Source organism: Rattus norvegicus, chromosome 19, assembly GCF_036323735.1.
Source record: "Rattus norvegicus strain BN/NHsdMcwi chromosome 19, GRCr8, whole genome shotgun sequence".
Classification (NCBI taxonomy): Eukaryota; Metazoa; Chordata; class Mammalia; order Rodentia; family Muridae; genus Rattus; species Rattus norvegicus.
Window position 1 is genome coordinate 19,044,344 of NC_086037.1, and position 16,522 is coordinate 19,060,865.

The window sequence follows — 16,522 nt, forward strand, 5'->3', positions numbered from 1 at the left end:
ATATTTAAGGGTGTTAACCCTTTCTTGGATTTATCATTTTATGTAAGTATTCCCTTAAGTCTGTTTAGACAAAACTAGAATAGAAGCTTCACCATGAGACGCACCTCTCCGGTCTCCTCAGCCTGATATGTGAACCGGTGTCTTTTCCCGTGTCACTTTGCATTAAAGCTCTCTGTTGCAGTCTGTAGACCCTGGAGGACAGGCTGTCTTCTCGGAATGTCGTATCTCCAGCAACAAGCGTTGTGCCTGCTCAACAGACATTTGCTAGGCGTCAGGCAGTTGTGCGGTCTTAGGAAGGGTGGGAGGGTAAAAGGGAGCAAAGACGGGGGTCCCAGTTTGGGAAAAAGGCTTTGCAGAGCAGGTGGGAAATCTTAAGACGGGGCAGCCATTGGGACAAGTGGTAAAGGTAATACTTAGCACCAAGAGCTTAATGACATCTTGAGTTGGCAACAATTAGAAGTGACAACAACTTGGCTTTTTGTAACCAGCTCTGTCCATCTGTAGGACAGATATTGTATAGACAATTGCATTTCAGGGACCTGGAGCTGTGTCAGTCTTCCACTGACTATGCTGCTCAAAATTAAGAAACACGTGATTAAAAACAACTGAAAAATTATATCCTGTTATCAATACATACAATCAATTCATGACAGCATACCTCCATCCTGAGTGGTTTCCAGCTTAGCAGAGAAACATTTGGGAATTTTATAGGCAGTTAAGTGTTCTCAGAGGTGGTTAAAATGACTAAATTAAAAAAATTATTTAAAAATAGACTGTATTTCTTGAGATAATTTAATTATAATTAATTTCTCCCTTCCCATCCTTCCCTTGAAATCCTTCCATATACCCCTTCCTGCTCTCCTTCAAATTCATCCATTCTTTAAATGTTATTATATATTCATATATATATATGTATATACACTTTTTTAAAATTAACTTGAGTATTTCTTATTTACATTTCGAGTGTTATTCCCTTTCCCGGATTCCGGGCAAACATCCCCCTAATCCCTCCCCCTCCCCTTCTTTATGGGTGTTCCCCTCCCCTTCCTCCCCCATTGCTGCCCTCCCCCCAACAATCTAGTTCACTGGGGGTTCAGTCTTAGCAGGACCCAGGGCTTCCCCTTCCACTGGTGCTCTTACTAGGATATTCATTGCTACCTATGAGGTCAGAGTCCAGGGTCAGTCCATATATAGTCTTTAGGTAGTGGCTTAGTCCCTGGAAGCTCTGGTTGCTTGGCATTGTTGTTCATAAGGGGTCTCGAGCTCCTTCAAGCTCTTCCAGTTCTTTCTCTGATTCCTTCAACGGGGGTCCTATTCTCAGTTCAGTGGTTTGCTGCTGGCATTCGCCTCTGTATTTGCTGTATTCTGGCTGTGTCTCTCAGGAGCGATCTACATCCAGCTCCTGTCGGCCTGCATTTCTTTGCTTCATCCATCTTGTCTAATTGGATGGCTGTATATGTATGGGCCACATGTGGGGCAGGCTCTGAATGGGTGTTCCTTCTGTGTCTGTTTTAATCTTTGCCTCTCTATTCCCTGCCAAGGGTATTCTTGTTCCCCTTTAAAGAAGGAGTGAAGCATTCACATTTTGATCATCCGTCTTGAGTTTCATGTGTTCTAGGCATCTAGGGTAATTCAAGCATTTGGGCTAATAGCCACTTATCAATGAGTGCATACCATGTGTGTTTTTCTGTGATTGGGTTACCTCACTCAGGATGATATTTTCCAGTTCCAACCATTTGCCTACGAATTTCATAAAGTCATTGTTTTTGATAGCTGAGTAATATTCCATTGTGTAGATGTACCACATTTTCTGTATCCATTCCTCTGTTGAAGGGCATCTGGGTTCTTTCCAGCTTCTGGCTATTATAAATAAGGCTGCTATGAACATAGTGGAGCACGTGTCTTTTTTATATGTTGGGGCATCTTTTGGGTATATGCCCAAGAGAGGTATAGCTGGATCCTCAGGTAGTTCAATGTCCAATTTTCTGAGGAACCTCCAGACTGATTTCCAGAATGGTTGTACCAGTCTGCAATCCCACCAACAATGGAGGAGTGTTCCTCTTTCTCCACATCCTTGCCAGCATCTGCTGTCACCTGAGTTTTTGATCTTAGCCATTCTCACTGGTGTGAGGTAAAATCTCAGGGTTGTTTTGATTTGCATTTCCCTTATGACTAAAGATGTTGAACATTTCTTTAGGTGTTTCTCAGCCATTCGGCATTCCTCAGCTGTGAATTCTTTGTTTAGCTCTGAACCCCATTTTTTAATAGGGTTATTTGTCTCCCTGCGGTCTAACTTCTTGGGTTCTTTGTATATTTTGGATATAAGGCCTCTATCTGTTGTAGGATTGGTAAAGATCTTTTCCCAATCTGTTGGTTGCCGTTTTGTCCTAACCACAGTGTCCTTTGCCTTACAGAAGCTTTGCAGTTTTATGAGATCCCATTTGTCGATTCTTGATCTTAGAGCATAAGCCATTGGTGTTTTGTTCAGGAAATTTTTTCCAGTGCCCATGTGTTCCAGATGCTTCCCTAGTTTTTCTTCTATTAGTTTGAGTGTATCTGGTTTGATGTGGAGGTCCTTGATCCACTTGGACTTAAGCTTTGTACAGGGTGATAAGCATGGATCGATCTGTATTTCTTCTACATGTTGACCTCCAGTTGAACCAGCACCATTTGCTGAAAATGCTATCTTTTTTCCATTTGATGGTTTTGGCTCCTTTGTCAAAAATCAAGTGCCCATAGGTGTGTGGGTTCATTTCTGGGTCTTCAATTCTGTTCCATTGGTCTACCTGTCTGTCTCTGTGCCAATACCATGCAGTTTTTATCACTATTGCTCTGTAACACTGCTTGAGTTCAGGGATAGTGATTCCCCCTGAAGTCCTCTTATTGTTGAGGATAGTTTTAGCTATCCTGGGTTTTTTGTTATTCCAGATGAATTTGCAAATTGTTCTGTCTAACTCTTTGAAGAATTGGATTGGTATTTTGATGGGGATTGCATTGAATCTGTAGATTGCTTTTGGTAGAATGGCCATTTTTACTATATTAATCCTGCCAATCCATGAGCATGGGAGATCTTTCCATCTTCTGAGGTCTGCTTCTATTTCTTTCTTCAGTGTCTTGAAGTTCTTATTGTACAGATCTTTTACTTGCTTGGTTAAAGTCACACCGAGGTACTTTATATTATTTGGGTCTATTATGAAGGGTGTCGTTTCCCTAATTTCTTTCTCGGCTTGTTTCTCTTTTGTGTAGAGGAAGGCTACTGATTTATTTGAGTTAATTTTATACCCAGCCACTTTGCTGAAGTTGTTTATCAGCTTTAGTAGTTCTCTGGTGGAACTTTTGGGGTCACTTAAATATACTATCGTATTCATCTGCAAATAGTGATATTTTGACTTCTTCTTTTCCGATCTGTATCCCCTTGACCTCCTTTTGTTGTCTGATTGCTCTGGCTAGAACTTCAAGAACTATATTGAATAAGTAGGGAGAGAGTGGGCAGCCTTGTCTAGTCCCTGATTTTAGTGGGATTGCTTCAAGTTTCTCTCCATTTAGTTTAATGTTAGCAACTGGTTTGCTGTATATGGCTTTTACTATGTTTAGGTATGGGCCTTGAATTCCTATTCTTTCCAGAACTTTTATCATGAAGGGGTGTTGAATTTTGTCAAATGCTTTCTCAGCATCTAATGAAATGATCATGTGGTTTTGTTCTTTCAGTTTGTTTATATAATGGATCACGTTGATGGTTTTCCGTATATTAAACCATCCCTGCATGCCTGGGATGAAGCCTACTTGATCATGGTGGATGATTGTTTTGATGTGCTCTTGGATTTGGTTTGCCAGAATTTTATTGAGTATTTTTGCGTCGATATTCATAAGGGAAATTGGTCTGAAGTTCTCTTTCTTTGTTGTGTCTTTGTGTGGTTTATGTATAAGAGTAATTGTGGCTTCGTAGAAGGTATTCGGTAGTGATCCATCTGTTTCAATTTTGTGGAATAGTTTGGATAATATTGGTATGAGGTCTTCTATGAAGGTCTGATAGAATTCTGCACTAATCCCATCTGGACCTGGGCTCTTTTTGGTTGGGAGACCTTTAATGACTGCTTCTATTTCCTTAGGAGTTATAGGGCTGTTTAACTGGTTTATCTGTTCCTGATTTAACTTCGGTACCTGGTATCTGTCTAGGAAATTGTCCATTTCCTGCAGATTTTCAAGTTTTGTTGAATATAGGCTTTTATAGTAAGATCTGATGATTTTTTGAATTTCCTCTGAATCTGTAGTTATGTCTCCCTTTTCATTTCTGATTTTGTTAATTTGGACACACTCTCCGTGTCCTCTCGTTAGTCTGGCTAAGGGTTTATCTATCTTGTTGATTTTCTCAAAGAAACAACTTTTGGTTCTGTTGATTCTTTCAATGGTCCTTTTTGTTTCTACTTGGTTGATTTCAGCTCTGAGTCTGATTATTTCCTGCCTTCTACTCCTCTTGGGTGTATTTGCTTCTTTTTGTTCTAGAGCTTTTAGGTGTGTTGTCAAGCTGCTGATATATGCTCTTTCCTGTTTCTTTCTGCAGGCACTCAGCGCTATGAGTTTTCCTCTTAGCACAGCTTTCATTGTGTCCCATAAGTTTGGGTATGTTGTGCCTTCGTTTTCATTAAATTCTAAAAAGTCTTTAATTTCTTTCTTTATTTCTTCCTTGACCAGGTTATCATTGAGTAGAGCATTGTTCAATTTCCACGTATAAGTGGGCATTATTCCCTTATTGTTATTGAAGACCAGCTTTAGGCCGTGGTGGTCTGATAGCACGCATGGGATTATTTCTATCTTTCTGTACCTGTTGAGGCCTGTTTTTTGACCAATTATATGGTCAATTTTGGAGAAAGTACCATGAGGAGCTGAGAAGAAGGTATATCCTTTTGTTTTAGGATAGAATGTTCTATAAATATCTGTTGGGTCCATTTGCCTCATGACTTCTCTTAGTCTGTCTACGTCTCTGTTTAATTTCTGTTTCCATGATCTGTCCATTGATGAAAGTGGGGTGTTGAAATCTCCTACTATTATTGTGTGAGGTGCAATGTGTGTTTTGAGCTTTAGTAAGGTTTCTTTTACAAATGTAGTTGCCCTTGTATTTGGGGCATAGATATTTAGGATTAAGAGTTCATCTTGGTGGATTTTTCCTTTGATGAATATGAAGTGTCCTTCCTTAACCTTTTTGATGACTTTTAGTTGAAAATTGATTTTATTTGATATTAGAATGGCTACTCCAGCTTGCTTCTTCCTACCATTTGCTTGGAAAGTTGTTTTCCAGCCTTTCACTCTGAGGTAGTGTCTGTCTTTGTCTCTGAGGTGTGTTTCCTGTAGGCAGCAGAATGCAGGGTCCTTGTTGCGTATCCAGTTTGTTAATCTATGTCTTTTTATTGGGGAGTTGAGCCCATTGATGTTGAGAGATATTAAGGAATAGTGATTATTGCTTCCTGTTATATTCATATTTGGATGTGAGGTTATGTTTGTGTGCTTTTCTTCTCTTTGTTTTGTTGCCAAGACGATTAGTTTCTTGCTTCTTCTAGGGTATAGCTTGCCTCCTTATATTGGGCTTTACCATTTATTATCCTTTGTAGTGCTGGATTTGTAGAAAGATAATGTGTAAATTTGATTTTGTCATGGAATATCTTGGTTTCTCCATCATGTTAATTGAGAGTTTTGCAGGATACAGTAACCTGGGCTGGCATTTGTGTTTTTTTAGGGTGTGTATGACATCTGTCCAGGATCTTCTGGCTTTCATAGTTTCTGGCGAAAAGTCTGGTGTGATTCTGTAGGTCTGCCTTTATTTGTTCCTTGACCTTTTTCCCTTACTGCTCTTAATATTCTTTCTTTATTTTGTGTGTTTGGTGTTTTGACTATTATGTGACGGGAGGTGTGTTCTTTTCTGGTCCAATCTATTTGGAGTTCTGTAGGCTTCTTGTATGCCTATGGGTATCTCTTTTTTTAGGTTAGGGAAGTTTTCTTCTATGATTTTTTGAAGATATTTACTGGTCCTTTGAGCTGGGAGTCTTCACTCTCTTCTATACCTATTATCCTTAGGTTTGATCTTCTCATTGAGTCCTGGATTTCCTGTATATTTTGGACCAGTAACTTTTTCTGCTTTACATTATCTTTGACAGTTGAGTCGATGATTTCTATGGAATCTTCTGCTCCTGAGATTTTCTCTTCCATCTCTTGTATTCTGTTGGTGAAGCTTGTATCTACAGCTCCTTGTCTCTTCTTTTGGTTTTCTATATCCAGGGTTGTTTCCATGTGTTCTTTCTTGATTGCTTCTATTTCCATTTTTAATTCCTTCAACTGTTTGATTGTGTTTTCCTGGAATTCTTTCAGGGATTTTCGTGACTCCTATCTCTAGGCTTCTACTTGTTTATTTATGTTTTCCTGGAATTCTTTCACGGATTTTTGCGATTCCTCTCTGTAGGCTTCTACTTGTTTATTAATGTTTTCCTGTGTTTCTCTAAGGGAGTTCTTCACGTCTTTCTTGAAGTCCTCTAGCATCATGATCAAATATGATTTTGAAACTAGATCTTGCTTTTCTGGTGTGTTTGGATATTCCGTGTTTGCTTTGGTGGGAGAATTGGGCTCCGATGATGCCATGTAGTCTTGGTTTCTGTTGCTTGCCTCTCGCCATCAGATTATCTCTCGTGTTACTTTGTTCTGCTATTTCTGACAGTGGCTAGACTGTCCTATAAGCCTGTGTGTCAGGAGTGCTGTAGACATGTTTTCCTGTTTTCTTTCAGCCAGTTATGGGGACAGAGTGTTCTGCTTTCGGGCGTGTAGTTTTTCCTATCTACAGGTCTTCAGCTGTTCCTGTGGGCCTGTGTCTTGAGTTCACCAGGCAGGTGGCTTGCAGCAGAAAAGTTGGTCTTACCTGTGGTCCAGAGGCTCAAGTTTGCTCGTGGGGTGTTGCTTATGAGCTCTCCGCGGTGGCAGCAACCAGGAAGCGCATATACACTTTTATTTACATTTCTTTTTTTTTTTCCAGAGCTGGGGACCGAACAGGGCCTTGTGCTTGCTGGGCAAGTGCTCTACCACTGAGCTAAATCCCCAACCCCTTTCATATATATTTCTATATTTCTAAATGTTCAATTTGAATAATGCTGCCTGTATGTAAGTTTTGGGGGGTGTTTGTTTGCACACCTACATTTTAAAATATCTCTTTTGAGACACAAGCTGCTATTGGACAAATCACTTTCCTTTTGAAGTGGGATTTTGAAGTCCCATTCATGCTTGGGACTAGCTTTAGAGTGTGGGCTTAATTAATAACGGTCATGCATGTTGCAGTAAATATCTTCTCAGCGAGATGGTTTTCAAAATGCAGCCAGCTATGGTATGATTTTTTTTTCATCTCGGTAAAGTTTACTTATAAACTTAACCATGCAACTACATTAAAAAAATAAATATTAAAATTTTAATTTTTTTGTTTTATTTATAGAATAAGGCTCATGGAACGTCTATAGATGTCTTTAAAAACAAACACCAAAAACCGAAAACTGGCCAATTCATACCTTTCGAGATTAAGAAAAGTGAAATCCTTAATGTCGTTGAAGAACATCGGTTGGTACTCAGAAGCATTAGCTCCCCCAAGGACACTGCCAAATGCTCAAATTTAACTGAGGCCTCACAGCAAACTTCCTTGAAGGAGCAGCATGTTCCGAATATAAAAAATAAGTACCAGCCTGTAGACCTTTTAAAAAAAGGTAAGCCTCACATGGCAGCAAGAAGATTGGAAAAGCAGCACATGGAACCCTTTGCTGTTTTTGAGAGCTTGAAATAAAATTTTCTGGTTCAAATGGTACCTAGAACCTTGTTTTAGCCGTGAAGGCTGAGGAGGATGGTTTCTGGAGCTTCCAACGTTTGATCTGTCAGAAACTGTGACAAGAGCATCCTAACAGGGAAGGGGAACCTAGGAACCAGAACTGGCTCATGTGTTTTCCTTAAGTGACATTTTTTTCTTTTTCTAGTGCAGATAGTTCGAGAATATTTATTTACCAAATAGCTTAAGTTCTATTGATGGGGACCATTAGGGCAAGCAACCTCTTTTCAGGGATGTTTCCCCAGCTCCCTCAACAGTATACCTAGGCTGTAGAGTTTTCCACAAGGCAAACATTAGTAAAAATGTATTCTTTATTAGAAGCGTAGTAAGGGGGAAACCTCGGTTCCATTTAAGCAAAGTCAATACTGTTTTCTTCATAGTAACAGCTTAAAAAAATGACCTCAAAACACACTTGTAGTTGTTATAGTGGTCAAAGGCTTAGGTATTTCTAAAATATTTCCTAAGCCATTCATCTGTTTATAGTTTTTTTTTCTCAGCAAAGACTTTTCTTTCTGTGTCAGACACTGTTCAGAACTGGGGAAACAAAAGGTTAAAAAAGACTTATAGATCAATGTTAGGTTCGAGAATATTCTTTTCCCACTGCATGGCAATTGCTGAATGAGAAGTAAAAGAAAGTATATGGGAACACCATGAAATAATAAACTAAAGGCCAAAATGAAAATTTATCAGCAAAGATCTCACTAGAAATAGGATTTTAAGACATTTCTTTATTGTTAAGAGCAGAGAGAAGCCCCATTGAGCAGTGGGAGAAAAATTCCTCAGTCCCCAGAAGGGCGAAAGATCATGATATCAGGAAACAAAGCTGGGAAGAGGGATAGGGCCAGACTTTTGGGAATCTAAGCAGCCTAGGGTTTGAATCTATGCTTTTAGCAGATGAGAGCAAAGAAATATAAATAACAATGTCTTAGTGTTGTATTGCTGACAAGAGACACCACGACTACAGTTCTTTTAAAGAAAAACATTTAATTGGGACTGGCTTCCGTTTCAGAGGTTTAGTCTATTTTCATCATGGTGGGAACCATGATGGCATGCGGGCAGACATGGTTGAGAGGTAGTTGTGAGTTCTATATCTGAATCCACAGGCAGGTTTAAGCTTCTAAGACACCAAAGCCATACCCTACTGACAAACCTTCTCCAATAAAGCCACACCTCCTATTGTCACTTCCTATGTGCCTATAGGCATCCTTCATCCCTGCATCCCTGGGATGAAGCCTACTTGATCATGATGGGGGATTGATTTGATGTGTTCTTGGATTCAGTTTGCAAGAATCTTATTATTTTGGCATCTATATTCATAAGAGAAATTTGCCTGAAGTTCTCTTTCTTTGTTGGGTCTTTGTGTGGTTTACGTATAAGACTAATTGTGACTTTGTAGAAGGAATTTGGTAGTGTTCCTTCAGTTTCTATTTTGTGGAATAGTTTGGATAGTATTGGTATTAGGTCTTCTACGAAGGTCTGATAGAATTCAGCACTAAACCCATCTATGTGGTCCTTGGTTTTCTTTGATTTGGAGACTTTTAACTTCTATTTCTTTAGGAGTTATTGGACTGTTTAGATGGTTTATCTGATCCTGATTTAACTTTGGTACCTGGTATCTGTCTAGAAAATTGTCCATTTCATTCATATTTTGCAGTTTTGTTGAGTATAGGCTTCTGCAGTAGGATCTGATGTCTTTGAATTTCCTTGGTTTCTGTTGTTATGCCTCCCTTTTCATTTCTTATTTTGCTAATTTGGATACTGTCTCTGTGCCCTCTGGTTAGGCTTGCTCAGGGTTTATCTATCTTGTTGATTTTCTCAAAGAACCAGCTCTTGGTTTCTTGATTCATTGTATAGTTCTTTCTGTTTCTACTTGGTTGATTTCAGCCCTGAGTTTGATTATTTCCTGTCTTCTACTCCTCTTGGGTGTATTTGCTTCTTTTTGTTCTAGAGCTTTCAGATGTGCTGTCAAGCTGCTAGTGTATGCTCTCTCTAGTTTCTTTTTGGAGGCACCCAGAGCTATGAGTTTTCCTCTTAGTACTGCTTTCATTGTGCTCTATAAGTTTCAATATGCTGGGCCTTCATTATCATTAAATTCTAAAAACTCTTTAACTTCCTTCTTTATTTCTTCCTTGATCAAGTTATCATTGAGTAGAGCATTGTTAAGCTTTCATGTATATGTGGGTTTTCGGTCATTTTTTGTTGTTCTTGAAGACCAGCCTTAGTCCACGGTAGTAGGACAGGATGCCTGGGATTATTTCTATCATCTTGTATCTGTTGAGGCCTGTTTTATGACCTTTATGACCAAGGGTGCCCTTGCATTTAGAGCATAGATATTCAGAATTGAGAGTTCATCTTGGTGGATTTTTTCTTTGATGAGTATAAAGTATCCTGCCTTATCTTTTTTGATAACTTTTGGTTGAAAGTTGATTTCATTTGATATTAGAATGGCTTCTCCAGCTTGTTTCTTGTGACCATTTGCTTGGAAACTTTTTTCTAGCCTTTTACTTTGAGGAAGTGTCTGTCTTTTCACTGAGGTGTGTTTCCTATATACAGCAAAATGCTAGGTTCTGTTTACATATCCAGTCTCTTAGTCTATGCCTTTTTATTGAGGAATTGAGTACATTTGTATTGGTAGATATTAGGAACTAATGATTATTGTTTCCTATTATTTTTGTTTTTAGAGGTGGAATTATGTTTGTGTGGCTATCTTCTTTTGGGTTAGTTGAAAGATTACTTTCTTGCTTTATCTAGGGTTTAGCTTCCTGCCTTGTGTTGGAGTTCTCCATTTAGTATCTTTTATGGGGCTGGATTTGTGAAAATATATTGTGTAAATTTGGTTTTGTAATGGAATATCTTGGTTTCTCCATCTATGGTAATGGAGAGTTTTACTGAATATAGTAGCCTGGGCTGGCATTTGTGTTCTCTTAGGGTCTGTATGACAACTGTGCAGGATCGTCTAGCTTTCATAGTCTCTGTTGCGAAGTCTCGTGTAATTCTGGTAGGTCTGCCTTTATATGTTACTAGACCTTTTTGTCTTACTGCTTTAATATTCTTTCTTTGTTTAGTACATTTGGTGTTTTGACTATTATGTGCTGGGAGGAATTTTTTTCTGCTTCAGTCTACTTGGAGTTCTGTAGGCTTCTTGTATGCTTTTGGGCTTCTCTTTAGGTTAGGGAAATTTTCTTCTATAACTTTGTTGAAGATATTTACCGACCTTTATGTTGGGAATCTTTGTTATCTTCTATACCTATTATCCTTAGGTTTGATCTCATTGTGTCCTTGATATCTCAGATGTTTTGGGTTAGGATCTTTTTGCATTTTGCATTTTCTTTGATGGTTGTGTCAATGTTTTCTAAGGAATCTTCTGCCCCTGAGATCCTCTCTTCTATCTCTTGTGTTCTGTTGGTGATGCTTGCATATATGACTCCTGATCTCTTTCCTAGGTTTTCTGTCTCCAGGGTTGACTTCCTTTGTGGTTTCTTTATTGTTTCTATTTCTATTTTTAGATCCTGGATGGTTTTGTTCAATTCCTTCACCTGTTTGGTTGTGTTTTCATGTAATTCTTTAAGGGATTTTTATGCTTCCTCTTTAAGGGGTTCTAATTGTTTACTTGTGTTGTCCTGTATTTCTTTAAGGTTTTTACTTATATCCTTCTTAAAAGTCATCTAACATCATTATGAGATGTGAGTTTAAATGGGAATCTTGCTTTTATGGTGTGTTGGGATATCCTTGCCCTGCTGTGGTAAGAAAACTGGGTTCTGAAGATGCCAAGTTGCCTTGGTTTCTGTTGCTCATGTTCTTACACTTGGTTCTTGCCATTTGTTTATCTCTGGTGTTAGCTGGTCTTGCTGTCTTTGACAGTCACTTGACCCTCCTGTAAGTCTGTTTGTCAGCTCTCCTGGGAGACCAACTCTTTCCCAGCAGGATCAGGACACAGAGGCCCGTGGCTCAGTATCACCTCTGGGTGCAGACAGAAACTGGAATGATCCTGTCCCAGATTGTTCCTTGGCTCCTGTGTCCTGAGGGCTCCAGGTGGGTCCCTAGGAGCAGAAGTTGTAGTCCTACCTGTGCTCTTGGTGTGCTAGCACTCCTTCCCTTCTTCCTTCCCTTTCCTCACTCCAAGCCTTCCTTCCCATGCAAACCCTTCTTTATTATCTTTTAAATTCATGACCCCCTTTTAAAATTGTTAAATGTGTGTGGGTATGTGTATGTGTTCGCACACACACACATGTGTGCATGTCCATGTCAGTGTCTGTGTCTGTGTGTATTGCAAAATATACATAAATACAACCTGCTTCATCTGTGCAATGTTGCTTGTATGTGTATTTTCAGGCTGACCATTTGATAATGGATAGCCAATTGGTGTACTCTTCCCTAGGGAAGAATATTTCTACCACATTCAGCATTCTTTGGTTGCCTGTAATTCTTCCTCTAGGGTTGAGACTTCATGAGCTTCCTCCTTCCGTGTTAGCATGTTTACTGGTGTCCTTCATGCTCAAACAGTCATGTTGGTGAGACTTTAAAAGTGTAGCTTCTGACATTACATGGAAACACAGGCTCACAGCAAATTCTCTGTTCCTCTGGCTCTTACAATGTTTTTGTCCCTTCTGCAGTGATCACTAAACATTAGGTGCAGGAATTTTTTTGTAGATAAGTTGAGACTGGGCTCTACAACTCCCATTTGTAGAGTTGTAGTTTTCTGTAATGGCCTCCTTGTGTTGTAAAGAGACGTTTCCTTAATGAGGTATGAGAACTACACTTATCTGTATGTATAAGGTCAAGTATGCAGAATGTAGTTAGGGATCGTGCTGATTAGAATTATTAGTCCAGTGCTAGTTGTAGGTTCCCCAAGGTCCATGACTTCACTAACCCTGAGTAGTTGGTTAGGTTTTCCAATACCAGGCACAACTTCTCTCTTCTTGGCAGGTCTTAAGTCTAATTAGAGAGATGTTGGTTACCGTCAAGGTCTGTGTGTCACTATTGCACCCTTAGAGTTAGTATACCATGCTGGTCATTGTTGTGGTTCATAGGCATCATAGTTGAGTAGGGCTATGAGTTGCTTACATGGTGTCTTTTCGTATCATGAAGGAGACTTTCCGGTCACATCTAGATTAGGTTAGGCCCCCTGGGCCCTGTTTGGGTATGTAGTTTTTAATGGAGAAAACTCAAGAGTTAGGATTTGGATATAGTAGGTACAAGGAGTCTTTTAAACATCAAAGACATGACATCAAGTAGTCTTTTCCTTAAGAGCATTCACTCTGTTATAGCACCACAAAATGGGCTATGACATTACTCAAAAGATACTTTATTTATAACGACATTCAAATTTGATTTTGTGGGCTAAATATCTAAATTTAGTGTTTATTTCTCAAGTAGCACAAATATAGAGTTTATTACCATCATAGACCTTGAGAAGGTCATGAAGGGAAAAAGTGTAGTTGGGAGAAAATCCAAGATCTGAGCTCCAGAGACTTGTAGCATTGTGAGAAGAAAACAAGGAGTGGGAACTGAGGAGCTGAGGGGATTGACAGGACATGCAGTGACCTCATGTTCATGTTTCTACCAGGGAGGAACAAGGCCTTAGACATTACCAAGTGTCCTAGGTGAGGCAGGTCTTGGGCATTGATGAATGCAGATTGGCAAGTGAGGGGTGGTGTTACATCTATATTTAAAAATAAATGTCAGAATGAATTCTTCACTTGAAGCTGGGATTGGATCACAAGTAGTAGAGTTTAGAGTAACTGGGAGAGGGGTCACTCTGGCAGACTTTTTTGGTAGAGTGTGGCAATGAATTGACTATGTTAATTTTTGTTTTCAGAGGAAAGGAAAATGATTGGTTAGTTTCTATAAAGAGAACGACTTTCTACAGCCCCAGAGTGTGAGGGGTGAACACATGGAATAAACAAGAGATTCTGGAAGGCTGTGTCCTTAAGATAGATGGTAGAAAGACCAGGCAAGGGACATCAAGGAGAATATAGTGAAATACCAACTTATCTGAGGGAAAGTCTTGAGATATTTGGTGTATAATAGTTTATGTCATGGTTTGAGGAAGGATGATAGATATGGATCTGTGGAGATTGGGATGAAACATTAAGAGTGACAAAATTGTGAGGATCTAGTAGAAAAGATGAGTAACTCTTTATAGCCATAGTCTCTTTGGGGAATATAGTTCCCTTTGGCAGTTAATTTGTACACAAGAGGTTAGGAATGTGGTACGTGATGAGGGAATGAAGTGTCTGTGAGAGTTCAATCACAGGGATCCTCCGGGGAAACCTCTATAGACTCTGTGATGTCAGAGCCATTTGACTAAGAGCCTTTGTATGTTCCCTACCAGGTAGCAATGATCAGAGAGAGAACTGATGTGTGACTTGAAATTGTGAGTCATTTGTTAAAGGTCTTATCTCAACACACATTAGGTTGTACCTTGGATGCATTTATTGAACAAATTTGATATTCACTTTGGGCTGACTTGGAAATGTGATCTAAGGTATCAGTGGCATTAATTTTAGAATTCAATTAGAGTTTGTGAGATAAGAAAGAGAAAATCTGCTATAGTACTTGTAGTCTACTCAGGCTGACAATTTTCTTCTGAAAATGGTGTATCTATCTGTCTATGTGAGAACATGCTAAACATTACCTTGAATTTGATCCAAAGATATCAACTTTTAAAAATGCCATGACAATTATCAGATCAAATAGCTTTAGCAAATATGTTCTTTATGTGTGACAGTTTCCTTAATAGAGTAAAATAAGGAAAAAATATGAACTCAATTTCTCTCGAAGTTTATAGATTCTACAGTACTGATTAACCAATTCCAATCGTCATTCTTCCAAGAACTTATGACTCTGGATTATTATAAATTAGAATTTTGAATGATGTATTATCAAATTAATGAATTTCAGAAATTAGAGATCACACGAGGAGTCACATGAAGAAGTTGGTTTTTGTAGTACATATTAAACACCACTCCATAGTCATCATAAAGCATATAATGTAAATGTCTTTATGCTTTTCTTTGGGGATAAAGGCATGTAGTTTTACTTTTGGATTAGTTACAATTTTAAATGAACTTTGCGAGATTTAATATTTATATATGACAAATATATTTAGGATTGATACTAGGTTTTTAACTAGTCTGAAAGGAAGTGTGTGTGTGTGTGTGTGTGTGTGTAGAGAAAGAAAGATAGAGAGACAGAGAGAGAGGCAGAGACAGAAAGAGAGAGGGAGAAGAGACAGAAAGGGAGAGGGAGGAGAGAGAGAGAGAGAGAGAGAGAGAGAGAGAGAGAGAGAGAGAAATTTAATTTTGAGATTGTATGTGTGGGTAGTTGTAAATGTGTAGAGATGTGTCAGAATGTATGTTTCTTTGGTTATCAAATCACACATCGTTTCCTTTACATATATGATGAAGGCATATGCACTTTGATAATGATTTTCCTAAGGCATTATTAGGTGATGCATATGTAGGAAAGAATAGAGAAATCTCTAAGGATAGATGTCTGTTTTGTGCTTATTTCTGTGGCCACAGTTACAACTTATAAACAGTGTTTTGATCAATGATGTTTATAAAATATTCTAGTCTATATTTTAATGACTTTTAGAACACATGTAATTGTAGCAAACGTGTTAAAACTTTCTTTTAAAACTTATTTCTACAAAATTATTTGGAAGGATTTAAGTCTGGGATTCTTGATAATTTATTAGAAAAGGAGAAACTAAAATATATTTTTAAAAATGTTTCCATGAAGTAGGAAAATATATTGACTTTAGTATCATGAAGTAACTTGATCTTTGAAGCTTTCACATTTGAAACTATTTCCTTGTGCACAGAGGCTGACTTTCTAGGGGAGGGCTACCCTCAGAAGATGGTCACACAGAGAACTGTGTCTCTGGCTTTTCTTCTAGGTTTGGTTTGTTGTTTATTTTCAGTCCTTGTTACAGAACTTACTGTCCCCCCTTACTTTGTGTTACTGAGAAGACAGGCTCACCGACCTCCCTGACACATGTCTGGGTCATCAGCCTGTATCTCTGTACTCCTTTCACACTGTATCTTGAAACAGATGCATGCAGAGCGAGAACTCTGAATAAATAGGGGGTGCACTGCGTTTGCTGTAATAGGGGTTCGCATGTGAAAAACTTTTGATATAGTTATAAGATCTTAAACATGAACTTATCGTAAGAATTTAGAAGTAATAAAAAGGATTTTCAAAACCATCTTCCTTCTAGTATTTCTAGTATTACCAGACCAGAAAAATTCCATAATGGTCTGACTTTCAAATTGTCTGATTACTCTTGCTTCATGTTTTTTATATGTGGGGAAGAATTAAGAGCATGTCAAGTGTTTTATGGGGGGTGAAGGTCACACCCCATGTTTTATACATGAGTAACTTACACCAGCTCTTCTGAGGAAGTAAAATCATAGCTTCTTAGCTATGGTTTCTTATTTGTAGTAACAACCATCTTTAGTAAATGTATATATTGCTTTGGATTTCCAAGAATCCTTTAGTTCTGTTGACAACATAGTAAACATGCCTGCAATTTGCATCCAGGCATATAAAATCCACATGTGAAATTCATGTATAAACAGTGACTCACTCTTTCATGGCCAGAGTGATGTATTGAATGATAAAGCTCCAACAGGCAAGGGGAAAATGAGTCTGGAGGTAGCAGAGGATATG

The 16,522-nt window shown here is 38.6% G+C and overlaps 1 protein-coding gene across 7 annotated transcripts in view; it reads left to right on the forward strand.

The window, feature by feature from the left end:
• LOC134483204 (IQ domain-containing protein M-like) overlaps positions 1-16,522 on the forward strand; it is a 232,986-nt gene that overhangs the window by 47,493 nt on the left and 168,971 nt on the right. For 5 of the 7 annotated variants that reach the window (XR_010060076.1, XR_010060077.1, XR_010060075.1 and 2 more), the window contains one exon: positions 7,466-7,730. The exons of the other annotated variants lie outside the window; for them this stretch is intronic. Coding sequence is in view for 2 of the 5 variants with exons in the window: in XM_063278474.1 (XP_063134544.1) it covers positions 7,466-7,730 (265 nt within the window). In the remaining 3 variants the exon portion in view is untranslated. The remainder of the gene's footprint in view (positions 1-7,465; positions 7,731-16,522) is intronic. 7 annotated transcript variants of the gene reach the window in all.